This window comes from Microcebus murinus, chromosome 5, assembly GCF_040939455.1.
Source record: "Microcebus murinus isolate Inina chromosome 5, M.murinus_Inina_mat1.0, whole genome shotgun sequence".
Lineage (NCBI taxonomy): Eukaryota > Metazoa > Chordata > Mammalia > Primates > Cheirogaleidae > Microcebus > Microcebus murinus.
In genome coordinates, this window is record NC_134108.1 from 90282825 (window position 1) to 90306298 (window position 23474).

At 33.0% G+C, this 23474-nt stretch overlaps 1 protein-coding gene across 1 annotated transcript in view; it reads left to right on the plus strand.

Annotated features, from left to right (window-relative positions):
• COL21A1 (collagen type XXI alpha 1 chain) overlaps nucleotides 1–23474 on the plus strand; it is a 179064-nt gene that overhangs the window by 150203 nt on the left and 5387 nt on the right. Inside the window, exons 18-24 of the mRNA XM_076003284.1 lie at nucleotides 4803–4847; nucleotides 6905–6958; nucleotides 8749–8802; nucleotides 11699–11752; nucleotides 13389–13460; nucleotides 18013–18048; nucleotides 20778–20822. Coding sequence (XP_075859399.1) covers nucleotides 4803–4847; nucleotides 6905–6958; nucleotides 8749–8802; nucleotides 11699–11752; nucleotides 13389–13460; nucleotides 18013–18048; nucleotides 20778–20822 — 360 coding nt within the window. The remainder of the gene's footprint in view (nucleotides 1–4802; nucleotides 4848–6904; nucleotides 6959–8748; nucleotides 8803–11698; nucleotides 11753–13388; nucleotides 13461–18012; nucleotides 18049–20777; nucleotides 20823–23474) is intronic.

Consider the following 23474-nt stretch of genomic DNA (forward strand, 5'->3'; position numbering starts at 1 on the left):
TTTTAACCCACTGATGTATTTTATATGTGTATCACTTTCTTTGCTGATATAAAGGGACAGGTTATATTTCTGGACTCTTGAGGGGACAGGTGGTCTTAGGGCTTTCCCACAATGTCGCAGAGCATACACTATCCCTGGCCTCTTTATCCCATCCTTTCTTCTCCAGATAGTCTTCCTCCCTCTCTGGGTTTTCAGGTATGTTATTTTAATTGGTCAAACATTTGTCCTTAAAAACTATGCTTTTGCAACAGTATTATTGTTTAGACTATTTTATCGGCCTTTAAAAAAACATAGAAATGCCTCGCGGTATGGAAGAGAAATGCCAGTAACTGGGAGTAGCTTTGCAAATGGCCTCCAAGTAGGTTTTCCTTCCTGTGACATCCCTTGCTCTCTTTCTGTAACTTACAGTCTCAAATGGGTGATGCTTTTGTTGTATATAAGTATCAGTAACCTAAAAATATTGACTAAAGCATTTTCTATTTATATTATTTATCTTTGGGAAATTTGAGTCCAGACCCAAGTGAATCCTGGTCTACAGGTCAGGGTGAATAAATTCATCCGAGATTCTTAGTTAATTTTTTTTGTTGTTGTTTAAAGATTAATTAGAGTATAATATGGAAGTAGTTAAACTGGTAATTGCCTTATTAGGGGTTCATTGCAAGTATATGTATATTGGTTTCTTTTAGCATTGACAACTGTGATTATGAGTTACCTATCTTTATAGTTATCTTACCACAGGGTAATGTGTTGTAAATCATTCATAATGATCTGTCTGTCAGTGTGGTGATTAAAAATAGGAACTGAAAAACATTGTGGAGTTCAACTACAAATATATTTGACGTTCTCAGCCATATTTTTATGATCAAATAGTGATTAAATTATTTAAAATATTTATAAAGCAAAAATATAATTCTATAATCAAAGTCAGCCAAACATGAAAAGACAAAGGTCATGAATAAGGGGCAATGCTGACTTGTGGGCGCCCCCCAGTGGGAAACTTTAGATTGCTAGAGTCATCCTACATGTAATAGAAACCTGGGGAAATGAAGGTATGGAAATGCAAGGTGGAAAGGGGGAAAAAGATATGCTCAAAATGGAGAAAGAAGATAAAATTTTGAGACATTGAGAAAAGAAAAAGAATTGACTTCATCTATTTCACAACTTTCAAAGGTCATGGAGGAGCTGTGGAAGGACAGTTAGAAAAATGTATTCATTATAGTGCCAGCACTGAGCTAAGTACTTGTGAAAGTTAAGTGATAGAATGTATCCACTCTATGAGATATATTTTATTATTTTGTCTATGTTTAAATGGGATCCAGAGATTTCACAGTTTAAATAACTGGCCTAGAGGGGACCAGCCACTAGGAAATGGGCTGGTTGACTCCAGCATATAATTTTTTAACTGCTTCATCCTGCTTCTGTCATAGTCTTTAGAATTAATAGTAATCATATTGTAATCTTTTTAGCTAATAAGAATGATGTTTACAACATATGGGTTTTTCCTTTATTGAATCTTTAGGAATGAACAAATCACTTCTTGATATAATAGAAGAAAGCATGTAGTTAATACGCTTCTAACATTTTGATAACTGTGTGATATTAAATATCTCTACCACTATAGAGGAAGGTTGACCATTTTAATATAAAAATATCATTAATGCATTAGGTCTGTCTTTAGTACATTGTGAATATTGCAGTACTTAAAAGCACACTTGATCCAACATGGTCCCATTTCAGGAATAAAGTAAATACTTTCATTGCATGTGGGAACGTATAAGGTGATATTTTTCTTTTCTAAGTAATGTATATAATACACATTTCCTTCATTATAAAGTAGTCTCTAGGAAATAGAATCCAAACTGTTTATTCTAAACTATGTATTTCTATTCTTAATAAATTGTTACACAGCAATGGTTTAAATGGTTACAGAGAAACTTCTAGAACATTTTTTCACATCAACATTCTTTTACCACAACATTATGCAAGATTTTCCAGTTGACTTTCTGCTATTCCTCAAACCCAGACTGAAATCACAGAAGTGAAGAAAATAGGTCTATTATTCTTACCAAATAAAATACTTGTTTCTGTCTTTACTTATACATTGTCACAGTTGCCTAAACCCAAAACCACATAGCTGAAAGTGAAATATCAAATAGTTTGCTTGGAAAAACATATCTCTGTGAAATAATTGTCACAAATACTTTTGGATCAACAAACTGGTAACTTTCAAATGGTTTTGAACAATATTACTGCTAATGTAAAATTGGCAAAGTTTAGTCAATTTCAGCATATGTATTGGGAGCCCAGGAAAATATTATCTAGGAGAATTTTATTAACAAATATAGCTCTGAATGATTTCAGTTCTTCTAGCTAACCTCGCCCTCAATAGTCTTTTATACTATGCATGCTTGTGGTATTATGTTAGTTTTGCCAAGAGTTGCTTATATAAATCAGTTTTACAGTTTAATATTGTGTAGTGTTTATATATTTCTATGTGGTATTTGCAAAATAAGTAATAATTCTCAGCATAATTGGACATAGGAGATATTATGACTTCTTTTCATATCTATGAAATGTATATTAATTTTTGACTAGTTTGAAAAAGACAATAAGAAAAGGAATAATTTTTTTCCTAATCTGGAATCTCCCCCCCAAAATGTCAATATCTGATGTATTGAAATAATATAAGATTTTTGGCTATGTCTTAGTGTAGACTAAGCTCAGTATTAGAATAACTCAGATAAAAGCGTGTCAAATCAAATTCAGGGAATGAACTGCAGGGAAATGGGCTCCTAAGGGCTCCTGGGAGGTGGAAGCCAAGGCGGTGTTTATGGAAACCTGGCCATAACTTTGTCCCCAGGACTTGGTGACACTGGCACTGGCTTCAGAAACAGGAGTAGAGGCGGGATATCTATAACTAACTCCCACTACCATCATAGATTGTGTAAAGACTGAGAGAGTCTTGAATAGTGGTGAAAACTCTAGGTAATAAAAGACTCCGTGCAGTAAGAAATACAGCTTCTCAGATCTGATAGTATCATAGACAATTGCATTTCCCCTTTAGGGAATCTGGGGTCCAAGGTCTTTGCATTGACAAAACTCTACCCATTTTCCAGCATAGAAAAATGTATAGCCACCTTGCTTCTGATAAGATTTCATAGATATATTTTTTAGTTAAATTCAGAACTTACAGTCAATATGTATGTGTGTGTATGTCTGTGTGTGTCTGAATTTGAATGAGAGGAGGTCGCGGAGTGGTGTCACACCAAATTATGGCCCCTTGAAATGGAGGCCTTTATTTTGAGCAATATGGATCTTAATTGGTTGCATTGAGAATATGCGTATTCTGCCTTAGAAGGATATAGTTCATTTCTATTTTCTTTATACTTGTAACTCTATAATTTTAGTTTCGCTTTGTGTTTTAGAGTACTTATTGGGTGTACTGTGCTCAAGTTTTATATATCTCCTTTAAAGTAGTTATACTGTTTTTCTGTTCTCCAGGTAGTATATTTATAAAGGCTTATCTTTTCAACGAGGTTGTGAGCCCCTTGTTGATAGTCATTGTTCACATAAAATTTTGTTCCCTTCAAAGAGTGGAGCGAAGTGGCAAACTGAATTGAGCTGAATAGAATCAAGCTGTATTCCAATGTATGATTCAAGTTTAGATTTTAAAACTGCTTGCATGTCTTGCACTAGAATTGTGCTTAGCACATTAATCAGTGAGGGTTGTATTAATAAACTCAAGATGTGAAAATAAAAATAATGGCAGGCTCTTCCTATAATAGAATACACTTTTTCTCATTGTCAGTGGCAGCTGTACCACTGCCCTGATTTCCTGACCAGTGCTGCTATTCTTCGAAAGCCCAAATGATGCAGAAGGTTTTCAAGGTTTTTCTTGTCTTTCAAATTCCCTTTTCTGCCTGAGAGTCAATACGTATGTTTAAAAACGAGTGCTCATTATTTCAACCGAAGTGTCACCAAGAACTGAGCTAAGAAAATTGAATAAGAAATGAAAATTGATTAGTGCCACCATTGTTTGGGGTGATAAATGATCATTTTGGGTAAACATATCGAAAGGCTGACAGTAGAAATGCTTTCCCACTAATAAATGTGCTAAATTCATTCTTAACTTGATAGGATTAACATTAATTTTTTCTGAATCTAGCTAAAGACTTGTGCATTTAGGTTGAGCTATGAGAAAGAGTCTTCCCTATTTCCTTTTTCTGTCTCTTCACAAACTTTGGTCTAACCTATTCTTCATGATTGCACCAGCGAGAGAATTATTAGGAGAAAAGATTGCCATATTTTACACAAATAGTTAGGTTTATGGCTGTTTCAAGGCTCAGTTTGGAGGAAATCATTTAGTTTCATTCATTTTTAACTAAGGCTGTGAGACTATGAGGGCCTTTGGAACTGTTGTACTGAATCTGAACTCGTATCATTTGACAGTTTTTTTTTTTCATGATTCATTATAAGTCATATAAGGATGTGTTCAAATGAAATATCCTTCTTATTTTATCACTTCTCTTGGGTTGAAGGAAGAACCAAGATTAATTTCCTCATAGTTCCTTTTTTAAACAGCCTTATTTTAAAACTTTAAATATCAATATATGTTCATATAATGCTGTGTTTCATGCATTTTCTTTTTTCTAAAAATTGATTATAAGTAGCAATGTTATAATAAGCGTAAGTTTGAAAGTATACATTATTTACAAGTTAAAACTCTAATTATGACTGATTCTTCTTTAATGATAAAGTCTACTATTTTTTTTAAATTAAAAATCTATTTTATTTGTTTTTAGGGAATCCCAGGATTTCCTGGAAACCAAGGATTAATGGGCCAAAAGGTAAATATTAACAAGAGTTAGAAGGTTTGAGCCTGAATCTCCTTATTAAAAGAGTAAAGTGGTGATGTATTATTGTTTTCCACAGAATACATTTTTACAATACTGATGGTCACAGTTAATTGTTCAAGTATGATATAATTTTAGAAGCTGTTATTTTAAACTTGCAAATTAGTTTTGTTTTTGTTGTTTTATATAGATAATATTAATTTGGATTTATGCATCCTATTTTACTTGATTACTTTTCTATTTTGTTCTCTAAGACAATCCTTTCGGATAATTTGTTTCTTTATGAACCATGTCTTTGCATGTTCCTTTACCACAGGTATCTTGGTAATAAACTTTCAGTTTCCATTTAATTACAATTTTTTTAAATTTTACTCTTGTTTTGAGAATTTTGTAGTGTATCTAACTCAAGGTTGACAATTATTTTTTCTCAGTAAATTGAAGATTTTTTTTCCTGTGGTGTCCTGGCTTCCATAATTAACTAAGAAAAATATGCTGTCATTCTAATTATCATTGTTTTGTAAGTGATCTGTGCCTTCCTTTTGGAATCTTTTAAGGTATTTTGTTTGTTTTTAGTGTTCTTAAAATTCACTATGATGTGTCTAGATAAGGATTTTTCCTTGTTCACCCTGCTGGGAATTCAGTTTTCTTTCTGGCTTTCTGGAATTATTTCTATTAGTTCTGGAAAAAATCACCATTGTTTCCATATTACCTTTATTCCATTATCTCTTTCCAGAATTCTGTTTAGACATATTTCATTTCTTCTGATTTTATACTCTATATCTCTTATTAGCATCATCATATTTTCATATCTTGTTTTATATTATGGTTAAATTATTTTAAGTATACCTTATAGTTTACTTATTCTTCCTTTATGGTATCTAATCTTCTGTTTAAACTATCAATTGATTTTTAAAAAAATTATAAACAATCATATTTCTTCCTTTTAGAAGTTCTAATTTTTTAACCCAAAATTTAAACAAAATTCCTCTTTTTGTTTTTGATAGTCATTTGTTATATTTTCAGTCTTAATAGTCCTTCATGATTTTGTATTTTTATTTTTAAAGATCTCATATATAGTTCTAAATTATATGTCTAATAATTCTAGTATCTGAAGTTTATGATTTGTTATTCTTGTTATTATTTGTTATTCTCAGTCTTGTGGCTTGCTATCTGCTGTTTCCTTATTGTTGATTATGAGCTCATTGCTTCATCTTAATTTAGTGGAAGTTCTTTCTGTTAGACTAACAGGGAAATGAAGAACTGCTTCCTGCTGATAGCCATAGATACCATTTCAGCTCCATTTGAAAAGCCTAAGTCATCAGATATTGAAAACTTCTCTCCCATTCTCATGGCTGGTCAACATTTAGCTTCCAAGAGCTACCCATATACCCTCCGACACACCCACCCTTCCTATGTCTCTACCTCTGGCAAGGTTTTTGCACAGTTCCAAATCTTCATGATTATAGTCCCAACTCAGAGTATATTTTATTAAAATGAGAGATCTTTGAATACTTTTGCTACTTCTTGGAAGATCAGCGCTCTCTCACAGAGTATGTCCTTTCCAGGGTTGTTTTGTTCTGGACTCAGAGGGTCCCTTAGAGCACCTAGTCAGTGACAATCCCAGAAGTTGAAGTCTAATGCTGTAGTTTTGTGCCCTGTTTTTTCTTTATTAATTTGTGTTCACTATCATATCTCTTACACTCAATGATGAATAAGAAAATTTCTCACTTGATTTTTTTTTTTTTTTCTGTTTTCTCACCTTACCGACTCTGTCTGAGCTGTTCAGTCTTCTTTGAAAGAATGGCAAGTGTCACTACAGATTTCATAATGAAAATACTTAACAGTAATTCCCCAGACCCTAGATCCAGGTCTTTAAGGTGTTAGATTGCTGCCTTGACTTGCTCTTTTCTTACAGTAGTGGAAGAGAACACATAAAAAAAGTTGGAATGATTGGTATTGAATTTTCATTCCATCATGCTAAGACAGAAAAATCCCTGGAAATGAGTTGATAATTAACAATTTTAAAATTTGATCTATATTTGATTTTTTAGGGAGAAATTGGGCCTCCAGGACCAGTAGGAAAAAAAGGAGCTCCAGGGATGCCTGTATGTTAATGTCATTATTGTCAAAGTGTTTAAAATGTTTGTTACTACATACTAGTAGTTCACAAAACTATAGAAGATACAGCAATGAGATTTTTGAGGTTCACTAATTCCATTCATTGTGTAAAAAAAAATATTATGTTTATATCCATTTTTCTAGAGGACTAAAGATTTCTTCAGATTCTTTAAAAAAGTTGGCCATCCCAAAGTCAGAAACCCTTGCTGTAGATAAATCAGAAAACAAATATGCTATAGTATTAATTTTAAAAAATATTAACTACTATGAGAAAGTCTAAAACTCATAAATGTTTTTTCACTTTTTAAAAAATTTACAAATTTATTACACTGATAAAGGAGAGCATGTTCAGAAGAGGTAGTGTGGGATGATTCTAAATCAGTGAGTAAATTATTTTAGATATTTCAGGAATTGAAGGGACATATGAATTTGATATTAAATATTATGAAAATCTTAACAAGCATGTGTAAAATTTCGAAAGTAGAACAATTTTTAAGTTGCTCTAAGTGATGTTGATTTTAATCTCTGAATCAAATTGCCTGTAAATATTGTAAGTATTTACAATATTTTATAAGTAAAATATTGTACTTATATTTTTTAAATAAAACAGATCACTATTTTTTTAAGTAAAACAGATCACTTTTATGTTTGAAAATTTATGACTTTCATTTAGTTATATAATTAAAAAAACAGATATTTAATTAATGTTTGGTGAGAGATTTGGTGAATTTTACATGTAAGAGTAAATAAGAAACGTGTTCATTAAATATGAATTCAAGTTTTGAGCAATAATTTAAAAGAAAATATTTCCCTTTAAAAAGGAATACTTTTTTTTCTACTTCTACCCTCACTACCAAGTTACTTATTAATTAAAATAATAAATTTGGTTATTTATTAGTATCTAAGTTAGTCTTAAGAAAATGAAAGTATTTACTAGTATCCATTAAACCTCAAGAATATATTTAACGTTTCTAGTATTTTATTGATTATGCTAAGAACCAGTACATTTTACATTTTATAATTGCAATAACATCCTAAGTTGACAGCAAAGCATAGTAGTGGTGACATGGTACTTTTATTATGGTCATACTGAGATTCTGTTTTCTGATGATATTAATTAAATATTTTTATCACATTTCCTTTACCAAGTGTTTAAAAATATATAATAGTATTTAATGTATAATCTAAATTAACTCAGATTCTAGTTGCTAGAGTAGTTATCACTATCATATTTTGAATCATGTGATTAAAAATATAGCTATTTTGTAACTTGAAGAGAGATTATTCAGAGAATTTATTAGATTGTAACTTTTCAAAAATATTATTCAAGATAATAGAAATTGTAAGTAATGTTGATGAAGATAACATCCAAATAAACCTAATTCTTAGCCATCATGACAAAAGGAAGAAAGTAAGACTGTAGAAAAAATAAACTTTTCTTTACATCTGTCCTTTACTAGCTCTCTAGTCATTTTTATTCATAAGTTGTTCAAGTAACAGAATTATAAGGGCTGTGCTAACCTTCATGCTATTTTGCATGCTATCTTGCATAATTTGGTTCTTTTTTTTTCTTTTCTTGAGACAAGGTCTTGCTCTGTTGCCCTTATAGTTTGATTCTTTACTTTTATTATATTTTATTTGGATGTTTATAGGAAATTTCTCTAATATTATAATCTAATGGATCAATTATTATAAGAATGTGTGACTTGGAAATGAATTTAGTGCTATTTAATATTCTTTCCTGTGTTACTCTTGAAATTCCCTTTTAAAAATGTAGGGTTTGATGGGAAGCAATGGCTCACCAGGTCAGCCTGGAACACCGGGATCTAAGGTAAATATAATGAAATTACTAAGATTAAGAAATTTGTGCAATCACAGTGGCCATTTATAAGTTCAGTGAAAATCCAGACTTACTGCATTGACTTCATTTTGAATGAGGTTTTCATTCTATGAACAGTCACTTGTAAAAATGAAATCTTAGGCAAAAGCTTAGGTTATGAAGAAAGCTGAAGTAAAACAGATCTGGTATAAGCTGGAGAGGGTCTGGAATTCCTTACCACTCAACCTCCTACACCCTTTTTGATATCTCATAGGCATGAGGAATACTTAGAGCTCTGCGAAGCTCAGTGCCAAAACCACCAATCTAGAGCATTAGTAGTTATGAATGAGGATAGCTCTTACCAATTTTCTCCTGTTTTTCATATTTTTATTTAGTGGAATGTATATGTAGTATTTATTATAAAATTCCTTATTATGCATTCACTTATTTAGGCCTATGAATAAGAGAGCATATTATCTTGATTTTCAGAGTTTAAGAAAGTAAGGTAAACTTGACAAATATATTTAGGATGTCAGGTTAGTTATTCTCAAGGTAGAACAAAATCTTTGAATATCATGATTTGACCATTCTCTAGGGATATAGAATCCTGTGCTAAGAGAATTATTAGTTTTCCCTGGTTAATCAGAGGCTCTAACAGAGTACATTCTGGCTAGACTCAGGAAACTATTCTCAACTATTTAGCAAGTAGATTCTAGGACAACCTTCCAAAAGAGAGTGATGGAATTGCTGTTTTGGAAGCATTCAACCTTTGACTAGACATTGTCCCAGGGGGAAAGACTCTGGCTTACAAGATGAGTAGATGACTTAATCTATTTTACTTTTAATTTCTAAAGTGTTTTATACTTAGAAAAAAGAGAAAGGATAAAATGTCACAGGAACCCAATATCAGGAAAAAGTAGTTGCCCTTTGATCAATGGTGTTCCACTGTGGATTCTTGGAGTATTGCAGGTTCCAGTGAGTTGGTATAAAACCTTTGAATAACTAGGATTCCTAAATAGAAGTTCTCCATAATTTCTAAAGGTCAATTTGTAAGAAAATACTCCTTATTAATGGGGCGCTACGGGCTCTCCCATTGTCTTTTGGATGCTCTAATTCTTAGGAATGCAGCCTAAAATTTCATCAGCTTTTTAAATTAGCTACATCACACTGTTGGCTCACACTGAGCCTGGAAGTCAATTAAATCTGTTGGATTTTCCATAAAAGATTTTACAACAATGTATTTGTGGCATCTACCACTTAAATAGATTCTGCTGATCTGGCTGGGTTGGCAAGTGGGTGTTTCCAGCATCACACTTTGTTTATTTTTACATGGATTACTCTAAAATTTGGTTTCCCTCATCTTGTGTTGGGCAATTATTTTGTTAAAAATAGATCCAAGATGTTAAAATTATTTCTAGCAAACATCATCTTTTCAGTGAAACATTTAAATTTCTTTTCATGTGGTGTGTGAGCCCAGGTGTTGGAAATTGTTTTGCAAAAGGCCAGATAGTCAATATTTCAGTCTTCGTGGGCCATGTTGTCTCTGATGCAACTACTCAATTTTGCCATTGTAGAGCAAAAGCAACCATAGACAATACATAAATGAATGGATATGGGATGTGGCTGTGTCTTGGTTAAACTTTATTTCAGAAACATGAAATGGGCTGGATTTAGCCCCTGACTGACCTCTCTATTAGCTTTTCTCTGCTAGTTTTGTCAACTATATGTTTGTGGACTATGCTGTCAATAGCACTGGTAGAAGTTTTAGGGTGAGACCAAAAAGTTGTATTAAATACGGCAGAGAAGAGGCTGAAACTGTGATAGATCTTTAGAAAACTTCTAATTTGGATTATAATACTTTTAAAAAAATCGATCGAAACATATAAAAGCCTACTTTATCATCCTATATTTCAGTTTTTAGAAATATTATCTAAATGATATTATGATATATTAACATTGTCATGTCCTATAACTTTTAACAAGTGTTGCCTGTGAGTTTCAGCTTAATCACTTTTCAAGTTAGAAATTTTAAGGAACCATTATTCTATGGTTCAATAATTCTATTATGTGTTAAATACTTTAATTAAATCCAATATTATGTTCACATATTTTTTTACAATGAGGAGCCTAGAAAACTTTTTGAAAACTGAAAATGAAGTTGATTTGCTTTACTCATTAGTGAACTCAAGTTGACTCTGGGTGATCATTGGCTTCCCCGCTAGGTGTTACACCAACCTGTTTAATTATGGGCTTTTGCCAAACACTGCATTATAATATCAGGGATCAAAGTATTTGAAAGCCATACCTACATTTGACAATCTCTCCTTATTAGCCAGCAGGCCTGTTCTCTCTTCTTATATTCAACTTTCTATATTACATTGTTTGCTCTATCAATTTAGTCTTGTTCCCTTACTTTCCATCTGTTAGAAAGGACTACACTGGAATCCTGAAAAAGAGCACAAATTAAACATTTTCTGATTCACGCTTCTTCAGAAAAGCCATTGTACATTTGAAGCTATTTTTTTTTCAATTGCATACTGAGGGTGAATCACATTGAGAAAGTGAAACAGGACAATGATGAGGAACTCAGCCCAGAGGATGCTATTAAAGTACATGGCTCCCACCTGTGCAGTTTGGAGACTGAACTTATTAATGCTAGTCCCTAAAGATTTGAATCTCTTCCCTTGTACTTCAAGCAACCAGCTTTAACACATAAATTAAACCAGAAGTTAACACATTCTTTTAAAGAGCTTTCTTAATAAATAAGCTTAATGTACAGAGTCTATGTTTCAAACAATGAGAAAGTTAAAAATGCAAAGGATATTTTAAATATATTCCATAAGTTTCTACAGCAGATATAGTGTGACAATTTTTTTTTTTAATTCACATGTTTTTGATGCACTGACAGGGGAACAAGGGTGAACCTGGACTTCAAGGGATGCCTGGGGCTTCTGGGCTCAAGGTAATTGTAATGTTCTGCATTTGGAAATATTTTCAAAGAAATTATAATGTAAATTGCCCTCATTTCTTTAGCAAATTAATGTTTTGTATTCCTTAAGATCCATGAAATTAAGGATTACCTTTATTGCAAAATTAAAGCATATGAAAGGAAATGTTCAATGTAGAGTTTCATTTCTGTGTTTTAGATACTTTATTTATTGAGCAATACAGACATAAAAGAAATTTTGGCTTATTTTTATCTAGAAATGGTAAAAATTATGAGGATACTTTGCGATCCAGAGAATATACCTTTCTTATACAGCTTAAAACAAGAGTGTGTAGCTCTCACAAATGGTACTGTTCCCTTATTTGCTAATTAATTGGACTTTCATCTTTGGTGTGGAACTCACAATTGCTTTCACCAGTTTCCTCCAAACCAAATGGTTGATATTTATTTCAATGGGATTTTAAATTCACTTCCAGCCTTTAAAAATCTAGAGGAATATTCAGTAGCTGGGAAGAGGGTACAATGAACAAAGAGAATAAAACTTGGTTTCCACAAAAGGGAGTGGTCTTTAGTTAATGTGATAGAGTTTGGGGCTAATGGTAAAATAAAAACAAAACAAAAAACATGAAACATGTTCCAGATTGTGTTCCATAACTTACAGATATATCCTAAGTATTGTCAATGCATTGTCAATTTATGCTTGCAAAGAACTTATTTAAGGCCTTTAAAAAAAGCTTTATTTCAGAAAGAAAAACACTACAGGGCGATGGAGAGTAAAGAAATTGAGTTACGATGACTCATGTAATATGTCTTGCACTAAAAACAGCTAAGGAATTAATTTATAAGAAAATAATATTCCATATGTATAAAGAAAAAAATATATATGTTATTAAATTTAACTACCAGGCTGTTCATTCCAACATTGTTTATAAAAACAAAAAATTATGTAAACTGTAATATTTAACAGAAATTTTATTAAATAAAAGTAGAATAATAAAGCTGAATACTCTTCTGAAATTAAAAAGGTTATAAATATAATGACATATGAAAAACATAGTATTAATATATTTTGATATTAAAAGTCATAAAATTATACATGCACAGTAAACACATTTTAGCAACTAAATTATGCATGAGAGTTCTTGAGTTAGGGATAGGAAAAGAACACATAACAAAATAAAAACAATGGATAATGAGACTTTCAAAGAATTTTATTCTACTTACCTATCAGTGTTGTAACAGGAAATAAGTTTTTTAAAGTAGTAATATGAGAAAAACAGTTTCAAGGAGAAAGAGAAAGTGTTAGTAATTAGGTAAACAAAGAAATACCTGTGTTTATTAATTTTACTACTTTATTATTTACTTTATTTTTGAAATTATAAAATATAATAGTACCAAATACTTACAACATTTTCAAATATGAAATGCTATCAGAATTTTTCGACTGCCAATGACTGAGAGAAATATAAGAAATTTTATTGGGATTCCAGGAAACTTTTTATTCTTTACTATTTCTAAAGTCATAACTCTGTTAAAAAAATATTTTAACCATACATTTTAAATTTGAGATGTTGAATAGAGATAAAAACAGTGGTGGTTTTTTGTAGAAGCAGTAGGTCCACGATCTTTATGGAATTTCTGTGTTACCTAGGGAGAACCAGGAGCAATAGGTCCCCCAGGAGAACCGGGATACATGGGTTTACCTGGCATTGAAGGAAAAAAGGTATGCATTGGTTATGATATATAATTCAAGGTAACTAACATGTACGTTTTCCTTGCATGAAATTAGCATAGTAGGACTGGTTATATTTTTAATGATAAGGTACCCTATGTTTTTGGTGTATGTATAATGTGTTGAGTCTCATGCTAATAGCTATAGTATCTTTCCTATTCCTCTATGGGTATTATCTACTAGATGAAGACATTAGAAGAGGCATGCAGATCAGAAAATATAAATGTATAAATAAGTAATAGCTTGTTAATTCAGATGGATTGTTTGCCATCCATCCAGGTGAGTCAAGAATTTTTTTAGGAAAATTATCCAGTGTCAAGCACTCCTACCAAAATATGAATACCACTCTTACCAAACTGGGTCAAAAGTCTGAAAGGCTAAAAATTATACTTACAAAAGGCTGGGCACCAGGGCTCATGTCTGTAATCCTACCAATTTGGGAAGGCAAAGTGTGAGGATATCTTGAGCCCAGGATTGGATTTGAGACCAGCCTGGGCAACATGGTGAGACTCTAACTCTATAGAAACCAAAAAAACCCCAAAAAACAGGGTGTGGTAGAGCATTCCTGTAGTCCCAGCTACTTGGAAGATTGAGGTGGGAGGACTGTTTGAGCCCAGAAGTACAAGTCTGCTTTGAGCTATGATTGTGTCACTGCACTCCAACCTGGGCTATGTAACTATATTTTTGTACCCATCAACCATCCTCACTTTATCCTTCCTTCTCTTCTACACATCCCAGCCTCTGGGTCTGGTAACCATCAGTCTGCTTTCTGTCTTCATGAAATCAATTGTTTTAATATTTAGCTCTCACACATGAGTGAGAACATGTGAGATTTGTCTGTCCGTGTTTGGCTTATTTTGCTTAACATAATGTTTTCCAGTTCTATCCATGTTGTTGCAAATAGTAGGATTTTATTCTTTTGTGACTATGTAATATTTCACTGTGTATATTTACCACAATTTTTTTATCCATTCATTCATGGATGGACACTTAGGTTGATTCCAAATCTTGGCTATTATGGATAGTGCTGCAATAAACATGGAATGCAGATGTCTTTTTGATATACTGCTTCTGTTCCTTTGGATATAAACCCAACAGTAGGATTGCTTTGTCATGTGGTAGTTCTGTTTTTAATTTTTTGAGGAACCTCCATACTGTTCTCTATAAGTGGTTGCACTAATTTAACATTTCAACTAAGAGTGTGTAAAGGTCCCCCTTTCTCCACATCCTCTCCAGCATTTGTTATTGCCTATTTTTTTCTATAAAAGCCATTTTAACTGGGACGAGATGATATCTCATTGTAGTTTTTATTGGCATTTCTCTGATGACTAAAGATGTTGAGGATTTTTTCATATACCTGATGGCCATATATATATATCTTCTTTTGAGAAATATCTATTCATATCCTTTACCCATTTTTAACTGGATTATTTGATTGTTTCCTATTGACTTGTTGGAGCTCCTTGTATATTCTAGTTATTAATCCTTTGTCAAATGGGTAGTTTGCAAGTAATTTGTTCCATTTTGTGAGTTGTCTCCTTGTTGATCATTTCCTTTACTCTGCAGAAGCTTTTAAGCTTGATATAATCCCATTTGTCCAATTTTGCTTTGGTTGCCTATGCTTTGGGGATATGACTCAAGAAATCATTGCTCAGAACAATGTCCTGAAGCATTTCCTCAATGTTTTCTTTGAGTATTTTCAAAGTTTTGGGTCTTAGATTAAATTCTTTACTCCATTTTGATTTGATATTTGTATATGGAGAAAGATAAAGATCTAGTCCATTCTCCTGTACATGGATATCCAATTTTCCCAGCAACATTAATTGAGGAGACTGTCCTTACCCTACTGTAGCTTTGTCAAAGATACGTTCACTATAGACATTTATTTCTGGGTTCCCTATTCTGTTCCATTGGTCTGTGTGTCTGGTTTTATACCATTACTATGCTGTTTTGGTTACTACAGCTCTGTAGTATAATTTGAGGTCAGGTAAGGTAATTCTTCCACTTCTGTTCTTTTTGCTCAGGATGGCTTTTTTGACTATTCTGTGTCTTTTGTGGGTCCATCTAAATCTTAGGATTCTTTTTTCTATTTCTGTAAAGAATGTAATTGGCACTTTGATGGGAATTACACTGAATTTTTAGAGTGTAGGGTAATATGGGCATTTTAACAACATTGATTCTTCCAATCCATGAATGTGGAATATCTTTCCATTATTATGTGTCCTCTTTAATTTCTTTCATCGATGTTTTATAGTTTTAGTTGAAGAGATTTTTCATTTCTTTGGTTAAGTTTATTCCTAGATATTTCATTTTATTTGTAGCTTTTGTAAGTGGGATTACTTTCTTGGTTTATTTTTCAGATTATTTGCTATTATCATATAGAAATGCTACTGATTTTTGTATGCTGATTTTGTATCTTGGAACTTAATTTATCAGTCCTAAGAGTTTTTATGGAGTCATTAGGTTTCTGTAGTTATAAGATCATATGGTCTGCAAAGAAGGATAGTTTGACTTCTTCCTTTCCAATTTAGATACCGTTTACTTTTTTCTCCTATATGATTGCTGTAGCCAGAACTTTCAGTACTATGTTCAATAACAGTGATGACGGTGGGCATCCTTGTCTTGTTCTAGAACTTATAGGAAAGGCTGTCAGTTTTTCTACATTCAGTATGATACTCACCGTGGATCTGTCCTATATAGTTTTTATCATGTTGAGGTGAATTCCTTCTATTTCCAGTTTTGGGAGAGTTTTTATCATGAAGGCATATTGAATTTTATTGACTGCTTTTTTAGCATCAATTGAAATGATCATATGATTTTGTCCTTGTTATGTTGATATGATGTATCACATTGATTGATTTGTGCATGTTGAACCATCCTTGCATCCCTGGATGAATCCTGCTTGGTCATGATGAATGTTGTTGAATTTGGTGTGCTAGTATTTTGTTGAGTATTTTTGCATCTATGTTTATCAAAGATATTGGCCTTTAGTTTTCTTTTGTGTGTGTGTGTGTGTGTCTTTGTCTGGTTTTGGTATCAGGTTGATATAGGCTTCATAGAATAAATTTGGGAGTATTCCCTCCTCCTTAATTTTTTGTAAGAGTTTAAGTAGAATAGGTATTAATTTTTCTTTGAATGCTTGGTAGAATTCAGCAGTGAAGTTCTGAGGTCCTGGGCTCTTCTTTGATGGGAGACTGCTTCTATCTCATTACTTCTTATTAGTTTGTTCAGGTTTTGGATTTCTTCCTGGTTCAGTCATGGTTGTATGTGTCTAGGAATTTATCCATTTCTTCTAGGCTTTCCAATTTATTGGCATATAGTTGCTCTTAGTAGTCTCTAATGATCTTTTACATTTCTGCAATATCAGTTGTAATCTCTTTCTCTTTCTTATTTTGGTCAAACAAAGGAAACTTGACCTTCATCTGAAGTATTGTTTGGAGTTTTTAAGGGGCAACCTTGTTGATGCTGATGCCCTTGTGCCTCAAAAGTCCATATTACTGCAGGTGCATACATTTCGGGTTAAATGTAAATATACTGGCTTTTGTTCTGAAAAAGATACAAACTTTTATGTCTCCATTTTCACATCCCTTGCTGTTTTCTACCATTTCATTTTCTATCCATCATGTATTATCTACTTGGCCCCTAGGTTATTGTATGTAGTGTGCTCCTTGACCTTTTTGTTCTGATGAGCAGTAGGCAGCACTTGCTGAGACACAGATAACCCCTTACAGAAACAGTTAAGTGTTAGACCCTCAGTGAATGTTAAGGAAAGCTACTGTGGATGTATGATTGGGCTTAAGAGAATTTTCTTGCTCAAAAATTTGCTGTTTACAAAAAAATCTGTATTTTCTTTGTTATAAACACAGAACTGTACTCTATACTTAAATAGCATGATGAGGTAGAAAGGAAATTTGGAAACAGTGTCCAATCCCAACTTTGGGCAAGTGCTTACCTTTCCTGATCTGCAATTTCATTATTTATATAAAGAAGAATGTTATATTATACTAGTTGGTCTCTAATTTTCCTTCTAGCTGAGAAATTCTATGAAACTTATGAAATATGAATTTATCTCCAAAGGCTCATTTTTGAAGCACATATTTTCTAAACTATCATTGAAACTTTATATTTTACTTTGTCATTGTTTCCTATAAACTTGTGGCTACTAATAGCTTAATGGAAGATTTTCAGTTTGATTTCATAAAACAATATTTGTTAAAATGAGTCCTCTTCTTGTTAGTTTGTTTAACCTCAGACTGTGAACAATATAGAAGAGTTTTCTTCTTTCTGGTCAAATAGATATTGTGGTAAATTTGCTTTCAAATGTAGGAGCACAAGAAAGTGTTCTTTTAGAATATCATTTTGACATAATGTGGTTTTGTTCTCTTCCCAAATACTGTGTTAGGATCAGCTTCTGTATATATAGGCACTTGTGGAATTTGCATGAGACCTTGTATTTTTCTCTGCTGAAGAAAAACATGTTTATTTGAAAGGATACAGAATATAATAGATTATGACATATGTTACATTTTTTTTTTTTTTGTAGGGGGACAAAGGAAACCAAGGTGAAAAAGGTGTTCAGGTTTGTTGTTTACTTTTCTGGGGCAGGTGCTAAGTAATAAAATTAGGACTTTGTTCTTTTTAATTCCTATAATTGTTTTTCTAGTTCCTTCCTGCTTCACCATCAATATCTAATTATTAAATCCTTTCTTTATGCTGCTGAGCTTCTCAGACAACATCAAATCTAACTTTAAGATCCTTCCCCACTTCGCTGTTATAGAAAACTTGGGAACCAAATGATTCAACAAAATAAAGATAGGGATTTTATTACATGCTTCTGATGTGTATTTATTTATATATTTATAGTATGATTGTTTCCAAAAATGATTTGAAAAATGGCAAAAATAAATTCGATTAAAAACCCTAACATCAAGTATAAAATATACTCAAACTATTATTATATATAAGGAAGGAAAATTATATCGGAAAATTGTATCAGGATGAGGAAACCTAGGGTGTTTTAGAAAGACATTTAGTTTGGGGTGTCTTAGCAACAAAGGCAAAGAGAAGAACTAGGGTGCCACTTTGGGAGATGAGGATAGTTTCACCTCAGTTAATTTAAGTGGCTGTGAAAACGGATTTTTCGTTCACTAAAGGATGACCCTTGAATAGGATGTCACTAGCTGAGTCAATGATATACTTATCCAGAATAAGTTATATCTGATGGTCTTTCAATCTTTTAAGTTTTAGAAATATAAAACTTTTTCAACCATGAATTATAGTAATAAGTCTAGTATCCGGACAGTATTTAAATGAGGTTTCTATGAATTCAAATCTCAGTTTTAGTGTCTGGGCTCTGCTATTCAGAATAAACTTAAATAGAAAAATATTTTGAAAAATTTCACAAATATAGAATTCTGAAAGTCCTAGAATTTCTAGAGGCATACAAAGAAATTTCAAATTTGAATAATAATAGTCAAAATCTACTAAGTTCACAGTTTTAACAATCCCTACTCATGAATTTATTCTTCATAACATATATGAAACCTCTAGAGTAGCATGACAAAATTCAGTTGTTTTCAGATAATTTTTTATGGAGGATCTTCAAGTATTCATACAATATGAGGTGAATTTTAGGTAAGGGTCTGTGAGTTCTAGACCCATATATTCCAATTTCCTTCTTGGTATTTTATTTAGATACCTCCTGGGCACCTAAAAGTTCAACATGTCTAAGACTGAACTTGTCATCTTTCCCCATAAACCACTTCCTACATAAAGATTCCTTGTCACAGCAATCAACCTTAAATATTTCCTGAACTTGGCCCTTTTTTTTCCATCCTCACTGTCCTAATTGTTTCTTATCAGGGAGCCTGGGTTACCACAATATCTTCTTAATGCATCTCCTTGAGTCCATTCTATTTCCTTCCCCCCATACTTTTACTAGCATGAAATAACTAAGCTGTGCATCTGCTTTGGAATCCTTTAATGGTGCCCCACACATTTAAACATAAAATCTGTCCCACAAAGTGCCTCCTGGTTTGACTGAATCTTCTTTAGTGTTATCTCTTGCCACTCTGCCCGCTATTATCCATTTCTGTTGGGCTGCTTTAACCAAAATGAGCTATGTGCCTTGGCTCTGTGTCTGCTCTCCCTGGTACACCCTCCTATCCTTTTTCCAATTGGCCACCTCTGACTCATCCCTTAAGGCTGAACCCAAGGGTGAGTCACAGTGGCTACCCTCTCAGTCAGCTGCCCCTCCCTAACTTCCAATGGTATCCAGTCCTGATGTTTAATTATGCATTGTATACCTACAAGACAGTATTTTCATCATTCTTGATTTAATTTGCTTATCTTTCCTACCACACAGTAAGAAACTTGAAGGCAACAATGATACCTTTGTTTCAGTGTCCCTAAGTGCCAGAAAATAGATGCTGCTCAATAAATATTGAGAATTAACTTATATAAGTCAATGAATAAATCACTAGGCCAGAGTGACTTGAAATTTTAATCACTAATCTACTTTTTTAATCTTTCATTGAATGTGTTATCTAGGCATATGTCTTCCTAGAAACTGCTAATTATCTTGTCCAATATAGGATTGAAGTAGTGCTTCAGGGTCTAGTGTGATGTCCTATATATGGTGAATATAAAAATATTTATTGAATGGACATGTGTTTATGTCTTTATTAATTTTTCTCTCTTCTTATTTGTCTTGATTTAAAGACTTTCATTCATTTTTTTTTTACAAAAATGTACAAATATGTTTTAATTTTTTAAAATAAAATGTTAAAGAGGTCTTTTTGTCCTCATGTGTTCATAGTTGATATTTTCCTCTCTGGTCTCCTTAAGTCCATTCAATTTCTTTCCCCCCACACTTTTACATTGCAGTTAGCTACCTCTTGGGCACCTCAAGTTCATATACTAGACATAGCTGTGTCATTGAAATTAATAATATGTTCACATCCATTGGATTTTTAAACTACTTTCATAGTTTAAAATGAATATTATAATGTCATAATATGAGCTCAGCAGAACATCCTCATTGCCTAGAATTCTTTCATGTTCACCCAAAACCAGTTGTGTTTTTCCTTGTCTTCAAACCATTTTAACTCTAAGATTAGGATGACATTCCTTTACTTCTTGTTTTCCTGTGAGTGACTAGCTTTTTCCATCTCTCACATAATTTACATATTTGTGTCACTGCTTTTGTGACAGTTCTTCTGTACTTCAGGGTAATATGTAGTTTGTATTGTGTATGTGATTGCATCATAAGTGTGCAAACTAATTAATGATGTTTATTTATTGTTAAAGGGTCAAAAGGGAGAAAATGGAAGACACGGAATGCCAGGGCAACAGGTATTCTTGTTTTTCCTTTGATGAAAAATGAAATAATGAGTTACATAAATGAACAATGCTGAGAGAGGGATACTTGCCAATAACAGTGGGTGCAGAGAAGAATAGATATAACACACATTCTAAGCATACTAGGTTGAAGATGTAGGAGTGATGGTGGTAATGATTAATTGTTTGTTTTATATTTTCACTTTCCCACACTGGTAGATTTGGTGGCTGTGAAATTTGGTTTTCAATACTTACTTCTGGCCAAGTAAATGCCTGAAGGTGGAAAATTCCACTCATATCTTGTATGAGTTATTGGCCTGAATAACACAGTCAGCCACACAATGGCATCGTCTCCAAACTTGCTGGTTAGTCTTGATTTGCTTCTTCAAATGTGAACAGTTGGGGCCACACATAGTGTTGGAACGTACTTGTTTCCCTTTAGTTTTCTCAAAGATATAACTTACTACTCTAGAGGCTTATTAAAATGCTATCTAGAGGGACTGTGTTGTGGAACAGACACATAATAAGATTGCTTTGTTTCTCCCTTGACTAAACTCTTCTCATTGGGTAGTGTTTCAGTGAGATTGTCATGTGGCATATGAGTTTACTCAGAGCCAACATGGACCCCAAAATCATAAAAGTGATTGGTACTTAACATTGCATGTTGGCTGCTGCACTACCTATAGTTTGAGTGATGAGCTCAGTTCCAACTTGGTCTGAACTGAATGGACAAGGTATATATGTGAGTTTTCCCATGGGATATACCTCTTTCTCTGAGTATGAGTGGGAGAAACATTCAGCCATGACACCAGCTCTGGAGATAGGGGGATAAAACTGTGTAGTAATATTTCCAAGGACAGGGGCCTCGTTTCCTTGCTTGAGGACATCTGAGGGGCCATTGGAGGGGACTACCTTGGGGCCCTATTCTTCCAAACATTCTCCCTCATGATCTCAGATGAAAGAAGAGTTGATAATTTAGAAGCTACTAATAAGAGCAAAAGTAACTGAGAGGAGAAGGGAATTGAATTTGCCTGAGTACGATTATGTTCAATAAAAAATGTCTTTTAATTTTCATGCTCTTCCACCCCACTCAAACCCACTTGATGATACAACCAATTCTTTCCCTATTCCCCTCCCTGGCAACACAGATCAACTCTCTGAATTTCCCTAAATTAATGACAGCATAGCTATAAATAGCTGTTCTCTTAGGACGTTTGCCCCTTCATCCATTCAACCTTTACAACCCGGGTCTTTCACCCAAAATTGTTACTCATAATAACTATCTGAAAACAAACAAACAAACAAACAAAACCAAAGCTTTTTCCTTTGGAATTTGAGCCCACAACTTAGCTAGCTCATTGGCTTACAGATGACACTTCCTCCAAAGTTCCATTAACTTGTTTTTTCTCACTTCTCAAGGAGAATAACGTGTCTACTCTCTTAAGGCAGGATTTGGATTCCCTGAAAAGCTTCTGCCCTAAATTTCTTGGAAGCCATGTTTCCCACTGCCAGGAGCTGAGTCTATATGAAGCAACCAGGGACCAGAACAGCTGTTGCTTTTCAGCAGCTGAATAGTCATTCCAAGCTCTTTATGTAAACAAATTCTTAGTTACCTGTCATCCTACCAAGTGCTGCATGTGTGTAATTTTTTGGCCCTTGTTTTGTGAATGGAGTCCAAGTGCATGTTTCTCTCACAAAATCATCTTAATGGATGCTCAGATGACAGCTGTTTTCAGTTTCGACTCTAATTCAGTTCTCATACTCAGAAATTACTGTGTTATCTTTCTCCTTACATTGGCTCCAGTTGTAGGATTTTGTCTGGTAAGGGATCTCCCCTGCATTTCTTCAGAAACAGAATTTAAGAATGGCCACACAGAGAATGTTTTACTCACTAATAGATTTTTATATAAGACTAACTATTTGGTGTTTTTATGCTCGCATTTTACTTTGAGAATCTACCTTTCTTTGTGACAAATGATTTTACATAATTCTTTCTTTCCTTTGTCTAATTTAAATACCATGTTTAAGGAACCTAAAAATCAAGAGATACACCCAAACTCAAACTTCATTGTGTGAAATGTTACACATTAAATTTCATATTGAATTGCAGAACATTGGTTTTTAAAGTTGAATAATGAAACTGTACCTGTGTATATGAAAATTAGACCGCTTTTCTTGAACTGATATTGGGTGATTTTAGAGCTCAAATGTACAATGAATTTCAAAACTGGAAAATTTGTATGCCTTTCCTGAGAGTTTTTATCTATAATATGTCATTGGAGTGAATATGTGAGAGAGTTGACTGGGAAAGAATTTAATAGAGCCGTCCAGATGCCGCTAGTAATTACAGTGAACTTCATGCTTGGGCTCCGTAGTGTTTTTATCATTGGAGAAAAACCCATATTTTACATTACACTGCTTCTCTAGGGTCTTAATTACCAGCAGTGAGTGGTTCAGACACAGGACAAATTTGTGTTTTCTCTTTTATTAGTGACTTTTAATGGTATCTTTGCTTTAATTCATTCTTTGTCAATAGTACCCAATCAAAACTTAACTTTTGTTTTTCTTAAAATGGTAATATATTTTTAAATCCAGTAGAATTCCATGCTAAACTACATTATTTGATCCATATCTAAGAATATAACAGTTATACAAATTAAAGTGTTT